Source organism: Pithys albifrons, chromosome 1, assembly GCF_047495875.1.
Source record: "Pithys albifrons albifrons isolate INPA30051 chromosome 1, PitAlb_v1, whole genome shotgun sequence".
Classification (NCBI taxonomy): Eukaryota; Metazoa; Chordata; class Aves; order Passeriformes; family Thamnophilidae; genus Pithys; species Pithys albifrons.
Genome location: NC_092458.1, coordinates 93364583 through 93384734, shown reverse-complemented (window position 1 = coordinate 93384734; position 20152 = coordinate 93364583). Strand labels below are relative to the sequence as shown.

The following is a 20152-nucleotide window of genomic DNA, read 5'->3' as shown; positions in this document are numbered from 1 at the left end:
TCATAGAATGAACCTCATTTATGGACATTGAACAATATAAATCACTTTCCAGTCCACAGAAAAAAGTCCCAAGAAATGATGACAATCTATTTTTGGGTGGGAAGAAAGATAACTGGACTACATTACAACTATTTTAAGGGGGAATTCCAGAGGATTATAACTGAGTTGACTGGCTGTCTGCCTTGGTAAGTCAATGGAAACTGAGGTTCCTTTAAAACTTGTTTGTACCTGCTTGATATTCAGCTTTGATCTCTTCCTCTCTAAAACGACATGCAGAAATGGAGAAAAGCAATACTTGTGTGCAGAAAGCACCTGGACAAAAGTGGCTGTTTCATAGCTGCTAGAGTGAGAATAAATAACCAACTGTATCAGTTTACATGAGTAATACGTTTAGGAACTGCAATCAATTTAGAAGTCTGTTTTCTAAGCACTATGTCATAGCCCTTGGGAGCTTAGCTCAAAAGAAATGTGTGGCAAAAGATATTTCTATGATCTAAAGGCAAAATCTAGTTTTTCTGGTGCTATAATCAGACCAAGTACCCCTTCAGTCTCTTAAAATACTGAAATAAGAGGTAGTCAACAGAGGTTTGAAAAGGTATTTCTTTACTCTTACAGTAAAGCCAGTTCAAACTTTTGCTAGAAAGACATCAGTCCGACAATTTGAGAACTGTTATTATATAGAGGACAATTTATTTGACTTATTCCCAAAGGATATTCTGAGGAGGTGAGAAGAACTCACCTCAACAGGAGACATTAAGATATATTAGCTAATTTACATAGAAAAAACTGAACTTGCAAATACATTTCAAAGAATATCAATAAAACATCTGGACATAAGAATGAAAGAATATTTAATTGTGGTAGTTAAAACAAATTACTAGAATTAGCCAACATTTTACCCTTTTTGTACATAATTGCACATTTATAGAAGATATATTTGAACTTGTTTGGTTTTATGAAATGTTTTATGTTTGTTTCTGATAAAAGAAGCCTGTCGTATTTGAGTAACATTATTATTTTACAGGATCTTAATGCTAATACTCTTAAGAAAGAGAGGAACACCATGTCTTCAGAGAATCTTAGGGAAAGGTAATCATAACAGTGATCTGAAATACAGAATGAACATATTTAGTGGAAGTCATGGAATTGTAGACTCAGAATGGTTTGGGTTGAAAGGGACCTTAAAGATCATCTTGTTCCAACCCTCGTGCCATGGACAGGAACACCTTCCACTAGACCAGGTTGCTCAGGGCCCCATCCATCCTGGCCTTGAACACTTCCAGGGATAGGGCATCCACAACTTATCTGGGCAACCTGTTCCTGTGTGTCATCACTCTCACAGAAAAGAACTTTCTCCCAATATCTAATCTAAAACTACTCTTTTTTGGTTTTAATCCATTCCCTCTCCTTCTGTCTCTACATGCCTTTGTAAAAGGTCCCTCTCCATCTTACTTGCAGGCTCCCCTCAGCTGCTGGAAGTCTGCAATTAGGTCTCTCCTAAGGCTTCTCTTTTCCAGGCTGAACAATCCCAATTCTCTCAGCCTTCCCTCGTTGCAGAGATGTTCCATTCCTCTAATCAGCTTGGTGGTTCTCCTCTGGACCTGCTCCAACACATCCATGTCTTTCTCGTCCTGGAAACACCAGAGTTGGAAGCAGTTCTCCAGATGAGGTCTCACCAGAGCAGGACAGAGGGTCATCTGCTGGCCACGCTGCTTTGGATGCAGCCCAGGACACATTTGGCTTTATGGGCTGCAATTGCACATTGGCAGGTCATGTCCAGCCTCTCACTCACCAGCACCCCACAGTCCTTTTCAGCAGGGCTGTTTTTGATCTCTTTATCCCCCGGCCTGTGTAAATATCGGGGGTTGCTCCAACCCTGTTCCAGCATCTTGCATGGTCTTATTAAACCTTTTGAAATTCCCATGGCCCCACCTGCCAAGCTTGCCCAGGTCCTTCTGGAATGGCATCCTGTATGTATTGTATGGCCAGACTCTGCCAACGAAGATTTGGGCAGGGCTCTCCCCATGTGGGTGTGCCCTTCCAGCCTGTGCAGTGGATTTTTTAGGTGAGGCACAGCATGCGCAGAACTCGCCACACTGTTTAAGTCCTGAGGTCCATTTGCCATGGCCGAGCGAGCTTAGACAGTGACAGGGAAGTTCTCGGGACTGTCACTGCACCCCCCGGTACTAACCAGGGCTGACCCTGCTGAGCATCCGAGATCTGATGGGATGGGATGGCAGAGAGGCATTGAACTGCCAGGGGACGGTCCCTACGGAGACTTGAACTGAGGTCCTTGGGTTTCAGAGTCCAGAGTGCTCTCCTTTACACCACGGGACCACCAAGGCATCCTGTAATGGCATCCTGAAATACTGAACACGAAACTGACAAGTAAATCTATCATGCTAGTGAAGTCTCTTTCTTAGTGGATGACCTTATAAAGTTATTACTCATTTCCATTTTCAGAACTGGTTCTTCCCTACCAAAATCTTCTGCTATTTGAGGTATTCAGTGGCAATCAGTACTTGGGGCACTATGTTAGCAATGTGTGCATTAGAAAAAAGTGGCTGTTGATTGAAGAGTGTTTCATTTTAGTTCAGATGTAACACTCCTCTGGTCTCCCAAACGTGTGCATCATAGTGTCAAGTGTATGAAAGTAACAACTAGAAGTGACTGACAAAATTATTATGTCCAAGGCCAGGACAGTAAAGGGAACACTGGTTATATCACTGTTTCCAGGAAAAACCATGTCGTGGAATCAGTCACATTTTCCCAAGGAATATCACTGTTTCCCTCCGAAGGAAGAAAGCAAAACAGAGGGGAAAAAAATAACTATATAGACTCATCAGCAAGCACAGGTGTTTGAACAGAGCTAGCGAGCTGTGCTGCCCCAAAATTTGAAGAAATCCTCTGAAAAATTTCTTTACATAACCAGTCTTTTATAAAGTGTCTCTTTCCTTTTCCAGTGTTGTTGAATCGTTCATGTTTCTGGCCACAGTTCTTGTGGAAGATTCTGCCCCACTGTCAGATCAGACACTGAGTTGTAAATTACATTTTCCTTCTGCACATAAGTAGTATAAGGTTCCACTTCCATCGTGTCATTCTAGCAAAACAAAACCAAAGACTGTGAATACAAGGAGTATAGTTTGGCAAGACTCAGTAAACCTTTCATCTGGACTGAAGAAAATAACTGGGAAATAGTACTCTCATATTTATTCCTCTTCAACTCAAGAAAAACACCTCTCTATCACGTTCTCAATCAAAAACCATGGATTGCTGTTTCTGGCAAAGATTTGGAGACTAAAGTTGAGGTATTGGTCCACTTGCCTCCTTTTCCTCCCATTTTACCTCACTTATTTTTTTGGCCTGAAAAAAATTGTGTTAGGGTCTAATTCTCTAGAAAGAGCAAATAATACGCTCAAGTCTTGACTGTGATTGATTCCTCTGTCAGTCTCAAATTTTAAGCTACAGACATGCTAATAAAAGTTATGTGCTGCAATAGCAAGAAGGATGCACTTAATATTTTATATTAATACAACTGCATCTATCAGCAAAAACTTGGAGGTAAGGAAGCAGAATAGAAGAAATAAGAATAACTAGACTTGACCAGGTCTTTTCAGATGCTGAAGCATCTTTTTAAGTTGATGACAGCCTAGTGTCTACTGTAGGTGCACAAATACTCACAACATGGTTGTAACACTTCTTGTGTACACAGAGATACTGTTATTTGGATTTGGCAGCAGAGAACAGACACAGAGTTGTCAAGTGAATTGCTCAGCAACATAAGAAGCTTCTAACAGCATAGGGAATTCAACAAGATCTCCGAGTTTGCAGCTCAATACTCCTTCCATTGTTTAATAAAATGTTTTGTCATGAGTGTGGTTGGTTCTTGGATTGTGAATTGACCATACTAGAAAAAGAATTGTTCAAAACTCACATATTATCATTCTGGATATAAAGAGTGATATTTTCTCCTTCTGTCTATTAATTTAGTTGTTTAATCTTCTTGTGGACTAATATTTCTCTTAATGTTCCCCAACCCATGCTATTGCCTTCCTTCCTGACACTGTTTGGAAAGGAGTTGGGGTTGGTATATCTGATATAACCAGGAAGATGTGGTGAGAATCACTTCTTGCTAAGATAAAGGAGGGCAGTAGCTGAGTGTTTGCTGTTGGAACATGCCTCTAGCTTTGTTTTGTACTACAAACAGCTAAGAGCAAACATATAAGACATAGTAGTACCTGCTTAAAGCAGGGAGTAAAAATCTTTATTTTCCCTTTACTGACCATGTTTTCAGGACTACTAGAAAATCCCTGATTTGATGATGATCTGATGTGCATAATTCTCCTTACCTGTATAGGATCAGTTTCAGGAGGCTTGGTTTTGTGACACAGCCTGTGAAAAAGAAAACAAGTGTTAAAGCAAATTCCTTCCTCAATCCTGTGTTTGGCTGGATCACAGCTTGGTTTCTTTGATCAGAAGCATATGAAAAGTTTCTTTTTCTTGTCTTCAAGAGTAAAGCTGTCTCATGTCTCTCTCTCCCTGACTTTTGATCCTGGAATGATAGCACCCTGACTTTCTTAAGAGGTATTTTCTCATGTTTGTGGGAGCTTATACACAAAACAGAAGCAGAAGATCAAAGATCTCTGTAAGGATATACATTTTGCAGTTAGTGGAATTGTATTGAACTGATTTTTCACCTCTGAGGCAAAAGTTTTGGGAGAAAAACAGTTTTTGAACAAGTAAATGAGGGAATATAGCTGAGGTTCACAGTATAGGTGCTAATTCAGCCTTCCACTGCACAAATGATTTCTGTAGACATTCCTTGGAACTGCTTTTTTATTCATAGGAAATCCTAAAGGGGCTAGAGCCCAACTTCGCCCAGGGAACTGTGTCATAGATACAGATACAATCTGTTGCCCCTTCTGTTCCTATGTCAGGCTAGCACTGGCCAGTCCCTTAGTATTTGATAGAATTTATTAGGCAGCAGAATCAATGTCCTTATCTAAACAAGAGACACTAACAGATTATCACAGTATCTGAAGAACAGCTTTACTCTCACAGATTCCTATAAGAATGAAGAGGTCCCTGTTAGTGTCCTCTGTCATCTTCTGTCCATTTGTATTTTATTCAGGTGCATTTTTCAGTGAAGAAGTGTGCAGTGCATAGTGTCTGCAGTACAGAAATATTTGATGTAGTTAATTTGGTTATTCATAACAGTACGGAGTGACAGAATCATATGATTTCAAAACACAAACAGTACTTAAAAATTTCTTTCACCACTAGACAATTTTTTCATAGCACCGTGTTATACATACCTATTACTGTGGAACTTGAAGTAGTATATGAAAGCCATGAAGATCATAATGCTCAGAAGGAAAGGAATGATGTAGACATACAGCTTAAAGCTGACTTCCTCTAAACACAAAGAGTTAGTCTTAGTTATATCTTCATCCTACTCAGCTTCTATATTATTTCAGTATAAGATTAAAGTTGCTTTAGCACATACATACAGTTTCAGCATGCTTGTAAAAGAAATGCAATGTCCTTCTAATGAAGGAAAAACCAGTAATGAAACTTGGCTGATAAACACAAATGGAGTCTGTGTCAGAGACAAAAGCAGACCCCAAAATCCCACAGTGGACACTCATGATACTTTTTACTAAGTCACACCTGAGTTCCTCTCAAAGACTCAGCATTTCTCAGCAATCTGTGTGTAGTTCACAAAAGCAACAACAAAACCAAAAACCAGAAACCAAAGGTCAAACAGTGTCAGACATTCACAAGTAGGAATGAAGTGATTTATTTGTTTCTATCGGCCACACTAGAGTTGGCTCTCTTTCTCTTCCTTACCATGACATTTAAATTTGCATCTAAAAAAAGTGCCTGATGTTCTCATTCCAAGTGATTATTTTAATACAAAGATCATGACTGCTTTGTTTCCAAAAATATCTCGATTACCAAAAAATGCTTCCACACTTATGTATCCCTCTTAGGGAAGAAACCATTAGAAAATAGTGTCCAGAATAAAAACAAACTGGTGATGTTTCTGGACAAAGGCAGCTGGGGATGGTACTCTTGTCATTATAGGTTTCTACATCTGTTGTTGATTTTCCTTCCTACAAGTAATGAGAGTTGAACAGGCTGAACAGGGTTTGAAACACCAAATGCAGAAAAGGAAGCTTACTTGAGGGACAGCAGGCTATGGACTCACTCCACTTCCCAGTTGGGTGGAACACCATGCAGGTTGTGGCAGTCATGTTGGTGCTACATGCTGTGAACCTGCTGAGAACAGTCACTGTCCCGTTGTCGTAGCCTTCCTCCTCGGGGAGGGAGTTGTCTCCCAGGACCCAGGAGATGTGAGCAGCCGGCAGACCTGTTGCTGCCTCGCACACGGGGGTCCCCTGGGCATCACAGTACAGGCGTGGCCTGGGGGGCACTGCAAAGCACCAGCAAGGGGAGAGCATGGAGTAAGTTTCCCACAGTTGAGACAGGATGTTCTTGTTCTGTACCCAAAATGAAAGCAGTAAAAGGAGGGGAATAAGATTGGAGGTGTCATCCCATGGCAATAAGGTGGGCCCAAAACACAAGAGACAAATATCCTGTCTCCTTTTTGCTTTTAGAAAACTCTCCCCCATTCAGGTGAGCCTTACCACAGCCACTCTCAATGTCTTCTTTTGGTTTTTGGGAAATTGCTTCACAGCTGTTTTTTCCTAGCTAAACAGTGAAAAAGGGGACAGCAGAAGTGAGAAGAGTTTGGAGAAATAAGAAGGGAGACCCAGAGATACTATCAACTAAATGCATGACAGTTTATCCCACCAGGAATCATAGATTCCTGTAATGGTTTGGGTTGTCAGGGACCTCAAAGATAATCTAGTTCCAATTTGTCTTCCACTAGTCCAGGTTACTCAGACCACGTTTCCCTTAGAGCATGGGGAAAGGAGCTTTGTATGTTCAGGATCAGGCAAAGTCCTTTGGAGAACTGTAAATGAGGAATGAATCCCTTACCCAGCACAGACAGGTGATACATCTTGTGGAAATTCCCTTCTGTTGATACAACTTCACAGGTGTAATTTCCCTCCTGGGCTATTCCCACGTGCCGTATCTCAAGGGAAGTATTCACATCTGGTCTGGAGTTCCAATTCATGTTGTCACTGCAGTTTGTTGTGTTTGTCTCGTTCTTATCTGTCCTGTATCCCAACCTACAGTGGCCTCCAACCTTGGGGTCTATTTTCCATATTACCATAGTTATATTTGGTTTGAGAGGGCAGGTAAGCACTGTGTTGTCACCCATGGTCACTGATACTCTGTTGTTCCCTGGAGGAAAGAAAGAAAGAAAGAAAGAAAGAAAGAGAGGGACAAGTGAGAAGCTGCATGAGGATGTCACTCATAGCCTTGGAGCTATGGTCTATACTTCACAGGGAAACATCTGCACTGCTACATGCCAGCATGAACTACGTCTGTGCTCATCTGCAAATTGCCAGTCATCTCATGTACAGCTGTTGATTACAGAGCCAGTGGCCTATCACAGCCTACCCTCCCAATACTGTCAACAAATTTCCTACTGGAGCTCCTATTAGTGGATAAGAATGGATAGTGAAGGAGGATCCTACTTCTGCCCATTGTCTTAAGCAGTTCAGCATTTGAAGAGTGTGCTTCTATCAGCAAATCCTCCAGTAGGTTGCTCACAAGGCTGTGGCCACTTAAAGCCAAAAAGAGAGAAATATGATATTGCATTTGGCCACATGACAATGACTTTTCTTTGGAACTGTTGCTACCAACAAAGTAAACAACTTTGACTTCTGCATTCCTACAAAATCTAAAAGTGTCTAAAATTCTCAGGTATGACAAAATCATAAATAAGAGTGGTGGAAATTTGCATAGGAGGGAAGGATTTTTCCTTATGTCTCAGGGATGTTTTTCCATCTTCTGAGTGTTTGTGAACACATACATTTACACTATGAGTGTACATAATGGGTACATATTCATTGACACTATGGATGTACTATGGCAGTTTTCATACAACATGAATGTAAGTCCTACCCATCTTTGTGCCAGGCACGTAACTATGAAGATGTAAAATATGCCCACATTCTCGTGCCTCTTGTTTTATAGGCTAAGACTGCAGAGGAACTTTATTCAGTTGATGTATTAATTGTGTTCATTTTCTAATAGTGAGTATGTCTTGTTCTTGAATTCTGTTTTGCATTTGCTTAGAAACATTCTTTTTTTCTTTCTTTCTGTGACACTGACTCATCTTTTGCATCTTAAAAGATGACTATTGCTTGGAGACAGGAAATATTTCCTTTCTTTATCTTTTCTGGATCCATGAACAATGTCCTTGAAGCCACCAGATGAAAAGCTTGGACCTAGTCCTCTTTTTGGTAGTTATCACATTGGTCACTGACAAATGGAGAGCCAGACCACTATTCTGGCTCCTGTGTTGTGTTTGTTTAAGACAAGTTGCAGCCTCAGGATTTCAGAATTGTCTTTTTTTTTTCCTTATGGATCCCTGAATTTCTTCTTAGTCAAGAAACTAATTTGTTTGGAATTTCTTCTTCCATAAGACTTCAGGACTGATTTTTCGCATATTGAACATAAATCATGCTTGAATTCTTTATATTGACCACATTTAAGACCCCTCATCTGCCTGTGACTTCAGCTGATATACCCAAGGGGTCAAGTTTCTATCCTCAGGATTCATTTCACTATTTTCTTGACCATTGAAGCCTCTTAACATGATGCCACCTTTGGGACAGTTGGTTCTCTTGTTTTGCTTGAACTAGTTCTATTGGGACCATTTCCTTTAGAAAATATTTTGTGATGGGTTTTGTTTGCAGTAGAGGGTGATCACTCCAAGATGAAAGAAAGGTTACCTGTAGCTATTCTTCAAGATGAGTTGCTCATATGTGCATTACTGTTGCCTACACTTACATAGGCAGCCCACCCTCCTTTGTGAGGCACTTGTGAGATAGAGAAAACAAAAATCTGAGCTACAGATTGTAAGTCAGTGTGAAGAGTAGGTGAGGGAATGGGACTTTTGTGTCCTTGGGCTCCTGCTGAAATTAAAACAACACTGAAAATTCACAATGTATGTATAGGTATAAGTATAGGTATATGCATATGTATAGGTATAGGTATATACATATGTATATATATATGCATAAATAACCGCCTGAAGAAGACTTGTTGCAAATAAATAATATTTATTTTTCAAAATCTCCCAGGTGCAACAATTAATGAGTTAATAGGAATAATACCCACAGCTGTAGTCCAAGCAAGCCTCCACTTAACACCTCACTCACTTCCTCTCTTAAGAGGTGACCACTGGGACCATAAACCACTGATCTCTCAGTTCTCTATGTCTCTGGTGGAACTTGAATTGTTCTTTTCTTGGGCTGAGTAATGATTTCAGTGGCATTCTGAAAGATGTGTATGAGGAGAAAATTTGACTGTATTCTTGGGAAATTATTTCCAACTTGCAAAATTAAGACAGTTCACTGCAATTTATCTTCTTACATTCCTTTAAAGGTTTCTGCCTTTTCATTTTCAAGATTAAATATTCTTTGGGTGAAGGCACTTCAATTGTTAACAATGTATTTTTCTGCTTAATGGCATTTCAGCTAAATGTGAAGTGTATGTATTAAACTCAGATGATTTTACCAGGAGTGGAACTGAAAGAAGCCTTTTGTCTCATGGTAGTTTCTGGATGAGTTCAATGAATGTCTCTGAAAATTGGAGAACAAAGTGTTTCCTCTGCTGGTTTAACATTGCCAAGAGCCTCAGAGCTCCGAGTCATGCACAGTATGGCTGACCTCATCTGAAATGACTAAGCAAACCTAAGCCTTCAAACAGTGTGTGTGTTGGAGATGGGAGCCTTTGGGATAATGTTTGCAAATGTTGAGCAAGAATGTTGTGCATATTTAACTATGTACATTTTCATTGACATATAAAGGCAACATCAATTTACTTGTCTTTCAACTCAGTGTCTCCTAAGCAGCTCATTGCAATGTACAAGTTCCCCAAGGTAATGGCTTGTGCCTCAAGGCTGTAGAGAAAGAGGCAGTGAAAGTGGTGCTTTCTGCTATGCCTTTCTGTCATATTCTCCTCTGAAAGAATCAAGTACCGTTGACTTCAAATAAGAAGCCACATCAGTCAGCTTAAAATGTGCTGAATCAAGTACAATTTTAGGTTTACAAGAAATTTGTAGAAGGATTATGAAATCCCCTGTGTCTTGTTGTCAATTCAGAAGGCTTTTAGTAAGGCAAGAGCTTTTTCCTAGGTGAAGATTAATTAGTAAAAAATTTTCTTATTTATCCTGTCCTTACCCACAGCTTCCTATTTCTGTAAAGAAGTCTTTAAAAACATAAAACATTTAACTGTTTTGACTTTACTGCCCTCCTTCATTGCTAGAGTGCAGATAAGTGGCATTAGTATAAATATGAATTGTGAACTTTATTCCTTGATTAGCTTCTTTTCTCATACAAATTGCCGGGAACATGACCTTTAGACTTCTTTCACAGAAGAATGCATATGCCAAAAATCTTGAAAGGTTTGGTTAATTTGTGTTTCTGAAATTGATTAGATAACCTTCTCTTACAGTGTAACAGGGATTGTTTTTTTCTCTGCAGAACAGAAATATAAGGAAGAATAATATATAGGATGGCCCTATTAGCCTGTTAGCATTCTCCCACGAATGCTCCGAAACTCCATCTTAGTTTTGAAGGCAGAGAAAGAAAAAGAAGGTTAAGGAGCAAGGCATAACTGCAGAGTATGCACCTGTTTTGATTTTCCTCTGGTTCAATGTGGCATGAAAGCATTTTGTGTTGGCAGAGTGGTGTGGATACCCACTAAACTGAGTTCCAAAAGTGGCACAGCCAGGTTGAGAGTTCTGCTGGGCATTTACTCATTAGTCCTGCTTGCCAGCCATGAGGGTAGTTATGGTGCTTCCAGGTCTATAGATGTGCACTCACATTACCACATGGTGTGTAAATCTTCCAGCATGCTTGCTGTTCCCTCAAAAAAGTGCACACAAAAAGAGACTTCTGCTTTATTTTACCACAGAGTGTAGAGCTAAGTTCAGATAATTCAGGGTTCTGAACTGTGTGAGCTAAACTCTTGTCCCTCACAAGCAAAATAGGATTTGGCTTGAGTAATATTTGATGGGAAACCTCCAAACCATGAAGAATAATGTCAACCATTTTCATAACAGTTTCTGATGAAAAAAGGATTTGCCTTTCTTTCTATTTCAAGCTAAAATATGAGCTCAGAAAATGTCAAAACTTGATGTTTTTTACCAGAGTTAGGTTTATCAGAAGCACTGCAAAGAAATGAATATGTAAATAGCTATGGGATCCATCAGCACAAAGGAAGTTCTTTAAATAGAAATTACCCTCATCTCTATCCTGTCCTGGTTAGCCTTAGCATTTCCTCCAATTTGGAGATGTTGCTAGGACCTCATGTTGGATTGAAGTTGGACATGCTCTACTTTCTTTCCAGTGGGCATCTCAAAAGCTGTCTAAGTCTCTAAAAGTATATTTTTTTAGAACAAAACCCAATGTGCTAGCAAGTTATAGCTCTGCAGGGAACACAGAACTGCTAGCTATATTTAGGAAAACAAAAGAGCTGCTAATAAATCTCCCCTGCTCTCTATGCCCCTACAGAACAAGTTCTTTCCCTCAGTCCTCTCTTGTACTCCACAAGCTTTTGGTGACTTGTCAAGCTGCACATTTTTCATGCCTCTTCTGAGCTCCTTCTCCATAACTTCCGTGACTTCTTGTGGGTCTGCTCTAATCAAGTCCTTTGCTGAGATCTCAAAATTGATTTCTTTGTCCTGCTTATGCTGCCTGCACTTTTGGATATGTACTCAGCAGATCTCAGGGAAGACACAATCTCCCCTTTCCTCTGGGAATTTTACTAAATCTACTCTGCAGGAGGACTAAACAAAAGTATTTAGTGTGTTAAACTCCAGCCGACAACGAAGTCCCTCACAGCCACTGAGTCACTCTCACTCACTCCCCCTACAGCAGGATGGGGGAGCGAATCATAAAAGTGAGAAAACTCATAGGTTAACAGGCAAAGCAAAGCAAACCAAGGAATTCCCACAGGCAGGCAGGTGTTAAGCCATCTCCAGGAAAGCATCACTATATCATGTGTAATGGTGACTTGGCAAGAAAAATGCCATAGCTTCAATCATCCCTCCTTCCATCTTCCCCGAGTTTTATGTGCTGAGCATAATGCCGCATGATGTGGAATATCCTTGTGGTCAGCTGGGGTCAGCTGGCCCACCTGTGTCCCTTCCCAACCTCTTGTGCTCCCCCAGCCCACTCGACCCTGGGTTGCCACTGCTACTTCTCTCAAGGTGAAACCCCATTATAGCTGAGCTGAACAGACAGCTTGCTGCAGCTGAAAAGGGGATAGTCAGTGCACCAAAGGCCTCTTTTTCTGTGGGCTTGCAGGAAACAAGTGATTTGAAGAGGTGTGACATATCAAGCTTATCTCTGTGTAGTGCTAACTGTAGGATGGTAATTAAATGTCAGTACTGTTAACTATTTCATTGCACATGAGAGATTAAATGAAGGATCATAAATTTACATATTTACTGTAAACAGTCATATTCTTCACAAATGTGTTGCAATCATTTTTGCTGCTAGCCAGAAGGAGCAGAGCTCAGGAGCCCAGGAGTATGCGCTGTCTGTCACACCAATGTGGAAAACAGATGGGTCAGGTTCTGGGAGGTCTGTACAACTCTGAGCTGAACCATTTTATTTTGGTTGTGAATGCAAATCCACTGTGAGCAGGTTTCACTTCAGAGGCTCATCTGACACGTGGGTAGGGTAGGAGGCCTTTAGACCGACATCCTCCAAGTTTACTCCACCCTCTGAAATCCACCTAGTTATTAACAATAATACTATGCCATCCCTCATTGTCTCTCCTTGACTATTGAAGAAGACTTCAAGCCATGTCTGAGGAGGTTCTCAAGCTCATTCCAGTGCACATTCCAATGCACTGATAGATTCCACTTTTAAGTTTGAAAATGCATATATCCTTTCTCAGGATAACTCAGTTGAGGTGTTCATATTTCTGTTTCCAAAATGTGCTGTCATGCTAAAATAACAAAAATGCTGTCATGGTAAGATTACTGTAATTTGAAAAGATTGGGGGAAAGACTTTGCTCCTTTTTTTCAGTGTGGTTTATGTAGTGTGTTCGACAGGTCTTATGAATAACTAGTTGCACCAGTTTCATTGCAGTGTCACTTAGTCATTTCTTCTGTTTCTCAGAGATTTTCTCGCAGTAGAAGAAGTACGAAAGATTTTAAAAATAGGAAAATTTGATTGTGAAACCACTAGAATTTTGAGGGGAATCACTGCAAAATCAGAGACAGCTACACAGCTTGAAAGTGCTTTTCAGTGCTTTCAAACAGGAAAGATTTCCAGCCTGTTATTCTTCATGGTAGGTTTTAACTCACAGTAGAACTTTTTCTTGCCTTCAAAATGACTTAAGTTCCATGACAGACTTTTCAGCAATTTAGCTGTTAAAAGAGTTTTTCACACTGTAAAGAGATTATTTTGCTTCCTCAGACATACTTTTCAGACATCCTATTGAGTCTTTATTTCTTACAGGAACAATTTACCACAGCATCTTCCCCTTACACCCCCTGCAGATTGTGACATATTAAACTCAGAGGTATTATGAACTGAAACAATGATCACATCACAAGCAAATGAGTAACTGTATCTTGGAATGAATGTCTTATGTGAGTCATAGCAAGTCATGATCAAAAAGGCAGAACCGGACGCTTGGAAGAGGTCAGATAGAACAGTCTGAGTTCTGCATCTGTTTTCCCCTTCTGCTGCCACAGAATTAGCAAGGCTTGGCTGGAGTGAAGTGAAAGATAAATAGAAGTGCTTTGTACTAGAATAGGAATCGCTAATGTACTGACAAGATTTTTATGTATCATAGCTTTGTGACTCTGAAAACACAGTCACAACAGCACAGGACAGAGTGTAGGCTAAAAGCCAGCCTTGTGTTTCATGTGAGCACAAGTAGTTCAAGTACTCTAATTTTCATCATAGAAATACATGAAATACCTGACTTGAGCTCATATGACTGTTCTTTTGAAACTGAGATCACAGCTTTTTCAGCATGGATATGTCTTTAAAAGGACACATTAAGAGACTTTTACCCTTATTGTTAATTTCACACTAACACTCTTTTATCCATACTTATTCTTGAAAATATCTCCTATTCCCATTTCCTTCTACTTAGGCTTTTTATTATCTTCAGAAATTTTTTTCTTCCTCATACTCAAATTCTTATTTTGTTCTCCTTTAAACACATTTCTTTTCTGCAACTATTGCTGTGTCACTTGCAGTACTTTTCTTGTCACCATTCCTGTCACTCTTTTTTGCTGTTTCGTACAAGCAAAATAGCCACCTATATACCTTGTCACTGCTTTTCCAATATGAAGTGCCCACCGCATGACTGGATTTTTTTTAGATGGCAAACTTCATATGACTTTATATGTTGCAGAGAGGTGAGGACACTGAGAAAACTCAATAATGATCCCAAGGTTTCAGTCTTCCTGTTCAAAGTGGGAAATACCTTTGCAGTTGCCAGTTCCTAGTTTTTAATTTTTCTATGAGCTTTCAATTCTACTAAGCTTTCTTCAATATAATTTCAAGTAGTCATTCAAGACAGCTAATTTTGAAGGAAAAGATGTTAAAGCACACCTAGTTAGAGATGTGGTTTGATGCAATGTCCTCTTGAAAAAAACTAAGCTGAAGAATAGAGGGACAATTGGAGAGAAACATGACAGATAAAGAACTGCATTAAGCAGAGAAAGCAAAGGTAGTGTTAAAAGGTGTTAGGTTGAAACTAGCTTTTTAATAATGCTTCTCAGCAGATGACTTTTGTCATAATTACATTAACCTTTTTACTGATGGCATTGACTGCATCAGGAATGTGTGAGGAAATTTGTTGAATGCAAGAACAATACAGTGTTAATAGTATAAAGAATCTATATGTCACACAAAAAGAACCAATTGACCTTGAAGAGTAGAATGGTAGATGTGTGCTGAAATTTAGCAGCTTAAAATATAATAATAATAAAATAGGTAGTACAACAAATTTAGACTGGAAATTAGGATGGAGACTCCTGCCTCAACCAGGATTAAAAACAGTCCTTCAATTAAGTGGGTGCTTTTTTTGGTGCTCAAAATTGTTTATAAAGTGGTTTTGTGATAAAATGCCTGCCAAAAAAGGGTGATTTTATTTCATTTCAGCACTGCAATTTGTTCCAGTGATTCAGTGATTTACCCTTACTTAAATGGGTTATGTCTGAATACAAACATGACTCTGTAATAAAAAAGGATGGGTAAACCTCTTTAATGAAGGAATTTGTTAGTGTTTAAATCATGTGTCAATCATGCAGCTTAGAGAACAAACACCATTGACGAAATCCTCAGCTCATAATAAATCATCGCTGAATACATATATATATATATATATGTATGTATGTATGTATACATATATCTCAGTCCGGCTGTAAAATTTCAACTTGGTATAGGTACTTCTATGCACAAAGATCTTTGTCCTTGCAGAGTGTGAACTGGAATGGATGAAGGGAAAAGGGATTTATACTGGATGTCAAAGTTCTTTGGGTAGTATTACTTTCTGAGTAGCACTGTGACACCACGTATAACAAAGTGCCTCCAATTACTCAGTATCGAAACAGGTACAGGTTGTTTTATATTTCATTCTGCATGCTGAGCTTGTCCTTTTACTGTCTGCCACACGAGAAGAAAAAATAAAACAAGTACTGTTTATTTTTGCTTGAAGCATTTTCCTGCTATTCTAAACAAAAACCAGATAATTGACGACAAATGGCGGGTTGTATGCCTTCTTTTTCATACTTTGCAGAGAGCAGATATAGAACTGCTGTGAAAACATGGCTATGACCTCATTTTTATTTGGTTAAAATCTCAGTCCCACCTTGTTTAGTGCTTAGCTTTAGCACAGCACTTTTTGTCCTAGCATTTTCTGATACAATGCAAAGATAAGGCAGCATTAGAAGATCCCCTACACTTTTTTCTTATTAATGATTGTACCTCTAAATACAGACTATATCAACTGTGAGTTTTAAGTAACATGTACCTCTGCAAGTGCATTCCCAGGTAAAGAAAATCTGCTTGCTTTGTAAGTCATGGAGTATGTGGTCGACTTGCAGGACTGAACTTCCTTGTTTCCATGGTTTTGGCACATTCTGACATAAATGCATTCAGGCTGTTTGGACCACAGCAAAGTAAAATGTTGGTGTCAGAAGGACGTGCTTTGAAGGTTGTGCTGTGGCAATTTAAATGTGTTCTAAGAAAATTTTTGCTTAATACAACAGTATGTAATTCTGTTTTAGGAATTTGGGTGAGAAAAACTGTTTGGTTTCAGATGGTTCCAGGATAAAAAAAAGACAGAATTATTCCCACACACACTCTCAAAGAAGCAGCAAAGAAATAGTGAAATGGAGATAACTGTAAGATTACTGTAATAGTTTTTTTAGGTATGATTTTTCTGTATCTGGAACAAGATTCCACCATGAACTAGAGTAGAAGGCAACAGAGACAGGAGCAGTGAAACACACTAGAACAGAGAGAGTAAAAAGGCAATAAAATACTAATACATTAGTGAAAAAGAATTTACTAATTTTATTAAGGAAAGAAACTAAATGAAAGCAGTAGTGTCTGAGAAGGTTATGTGTATAGGTAAACTTGAACTGCAGCTAAGTTATTCTGTAAATCAACTTCACTTTTATTCACTTCATGCTCTATAATTCTAGCAGTGATACAATATCACTGGCTTCAGTTTGTTACTATTGATAAAACTGGACAATCATAGAGAATCATATCTCATTACTCAATCCACTGGCAATGGATTTCTTGCAGCTTCCCCTGAAGCATTGTCACAGGATGCAACTGCAGATGCAGGACTTACACAGTCCAGTGCAGCAAATGTTATTTCAATAAAAAGAGATTTGTTGCATGAACTTCTCATGGAAAGTCTTGCCTTCCCTTACCACTTCCCTTTGGAGAATGTATACAACCACTTGAGTTATTCTATGTGCTTACTTAAACTGGAGAAATTTTCAAAGCATCACCAATTTTTTTTTTCTCTGCGACTACTCAGCATTGTCACAAAAGGATTGTTAGTAGAGATCCTGCACCAGCAGCTTCAGTAGCGTATTATCCAACTCTACTTGAGGGCAGATGCAACAATTACAAAGCAACCTGAGCCTTGCTTGTGAGCTGCCTCTTCTGCTGTTGTAAAAACTAACTCAATGACACAAAACAACATACTAAGGAAATATGAAGGAAAATGTTAATGGAGATAAAGCCTGGTTGCAGACAACAGTTTTTGCATGACCTTATTTCATTCAGAGAAGCTTGCTCTAGTGTTTAGAAGGAGGGACATAGTTTCTTCTGAGCTTCATACAACACTAAAATTGTCTGGATAGAACACACACATGAGATCAGCTTGACATATTTAACCTCTGATCTTTGAATTAAAAAAAAACAACCTTGTCAGTAATCTTGCACAGAAGAGCCATCCTAATAATGAAGGAAACAAGAAGCTTAAGAGCAGTGCAAGCTAAAAATTTCCCCAAATGTAGGTTGCTTTTTGTTGGGAGTAGGATGTGAGGGGAAGTTTCAGGCATGAGATGAGATTTTAACCAAACATCTTTTTCGATATTCCTTGAAGGACAATGTAGTTGATTAACCAAGAAATCAAGAAGTTAAAATCCAAATACTTTTGGCTGAAAAATATCCACTTTTTGACGTTATACTTTTTTTTAATATTTCCAGCACAATCAATTTTTAAAAAGAATTTTTACCAGGTTGATGCCCATTTGTCTTCCCATTTTCTTTAACATTTTGTGTTGTATCCATATTCCTTTACTTTTGAGCAGCTGTATTCAAAAATGTAGGCTGTCTCTGATGCTTCCATAATCTATCTGCATGACCCTGAGCAGGTTCCTCAGTATTCCTTTGAGGTAGTTCTTTATGTGCAGAAAAGAGATAGGATTTTTATCTCCAGTGTGCCCATTGTGAGGTTTCTGATGCAAAGTTTAATCTTTTTCTGAAGTATTTAGATTTTTTCAGTGGGTAGCACTGAGGTAACAATTTGGGATCCTTCATTATCACCCAAACACATTATAGATGAGTATTCTGTCACTGCCAACAGTAACTGCATCTGTATTGCTTTAAAGTATCACCAAGGAGACATTTTTAATTTCTGGCCAAGTGGAATGGAATAACTCATGTCCATGCACTTTAGTTCTATCTGTCAGTAATAGGAATTGACACATGCAGATTACATATTATTCAGAGAGGTCTCTAACTTAATTTGGATCTCACCAACCTATCTGCCCTCTCCCTCTCTATACAGACAATTTAGGTTTCTGGAACTGCTCCCCAAATCTCTAGACCCATTGCCAAGTTCCGGGACTGCTGTGTGGTGTCTGGAAGAGCACAAGATCTAGAAATGCAAATGAGCAGTGTGTGGGAAACATTAATTGCTGTAGCTAAACAGTATTAAAACTAAGTCTATTACACTTAGACAGAAGCTTTGGAGTGCCACTGCCTTTCGCACAAAAGCCTTTCGCAGCTGGACACTGGCCATGCCTCCTTAGCCTTAGAACACAACTCCAGACACTGCTCCCTACTGTCAGCACACCAGGGATCTTCCACTACTCTGCAGAAAGATGCAAGAGATCTCTGCCTTATTACAGAGTACCTGCAGCCTCTCTTCAGCAGAAACTACATGTCCAAAAGCTTCAAGTTCACAAACACTTTCCCAGGCATATATTTAATATGTCAAAAGGATTGGTTTCTCAGATGATGTGGACTTTGAGTTCTCAGTAAAAAGGCTATTCATGACAACTGGTACACTCCCAGCCGAGGGTCACTAAACAGTTGCCTACATCGAAGGCACGGGGTTAATGCCTGGCAGCTTTGTGGCCACTAAGAAAAGAGGAACAGGATTGGATATTGGGAAAGCATGTTTTAGTTGTGCTCCATAAATTTTAGCACTTATTGAGAGCCATGAAATGATGAACAGCTCTTATAGAAAGAAAGCACATTTCCCTTTCTTAAATACCAATGGCCAAATTGTTCCAGTTAGACTTACCTGCTGATCTCATGACAATAGTGACAGTGAGCAGCACAAACAAACACACAGTCTTTGCAATAATCTTCATGTTGATTCCTGCTTTCATGCCTCAGGCAGATCTCTCACTCCATCCATCCTGATGCCAACCTAACTGCGGTCCTGGGGAGCATTTATGGCCTGCCAGTGCATCCTCAGCAGTCAGTGTCAGTGTTTCCTCTCTCCTTGTCTCACTCCTCTCCTCTAGCTCTGCAAGCTCCTGATCAACTGGCTCCTCATAGCTGGAGAGGTTCCTCCTTCTGCCTTTTCAGAGCACTAGGCTTCCTGTGCTGAGAGCCTGGGCGAACACTGAGGAAGCAGACTGAGCTATTCTGCCTTCCGTTCATTGGCTCTCCTCAGGAGGCTGATAAGTGAAGATAAACCCTGCAGCAGAGTTCAGAAAGGGTAAAAGCAGAGGAGATTATTCAAGGCTGAATTTAATATCAAAAAGGAAATGTTAGTCTTGGGAAGCCAGAGAGACATTTATTTTTTGTGTTTGTCATTACTATTACTACTGCAACTTTAGCACTACCTCCAAGAAAATTCTTCCTCATGTCTCAAATATTCTCTATAAGTGATATTTTTAATTATTTCTTTCTTAAGTAGCTGCTTAGCTACTGGCAGCATAGTTTTCATCTTGAACAACAAAGCTTTCCAGACCCTGAGAACAGAAACTGAGTTTTGAGGGGAAATAAAAGCCTGTTTTAAATACCCTTCAGCAGAAATAATACAGAAATGGAAGGTGGCCTACATATTTCACTTAAAATCTGTTTGTTTCTGGGGCTTTTTTTCAGAATACTTTTGTGTGGGTTGTTTTAAAATAATACTGTACCTGTTTCTCCATTTCCTCACTGATTTACTAATTTCAGATTCAGAGTTCCGTCTCCTTTCTTAAGCTACAGCACTTCCCCAGCACAGTTCTGTGGGTCAAGTAGAGAGAAGGCCTCAGCTCTTTGT

General features: G+C 39.4%; 1 protein-coding gene across 1 annotated transcript; it reads right to left on the bottom strand.

The window, feature by feature from the left end:
• Positions 1 to 422: 422 nt before the first annotated feature.
• On the bottom strand, positions 423 to 19461 carry LOC139680042 (cell surface glycoprotein CD200 receptor 1-A-like). Its single transcript, XM_071572291.1, has 6 exons — positions 19178 to 19461; positions 7006 to 7314; positions 6185 to 6436; positions 5316 to 5415; positions 4350 to 4392; positions 423 to 3100 (listed from the first exon to the last, which is right to left on the bottom strand). Exons 1-6 carry the CDS (start codon positions 19263 to 19265, stop codon positions 2978 to 2980), a joined length of 915 nt encoding a protein of 304 aa, XP_071428392.1. The 5' UTR covers positions 19266 to 19461; the 3' UTR covers positions 423 to 2977.
• Positions 19462 to 20152: the final 691 nt, after the last annotated feature.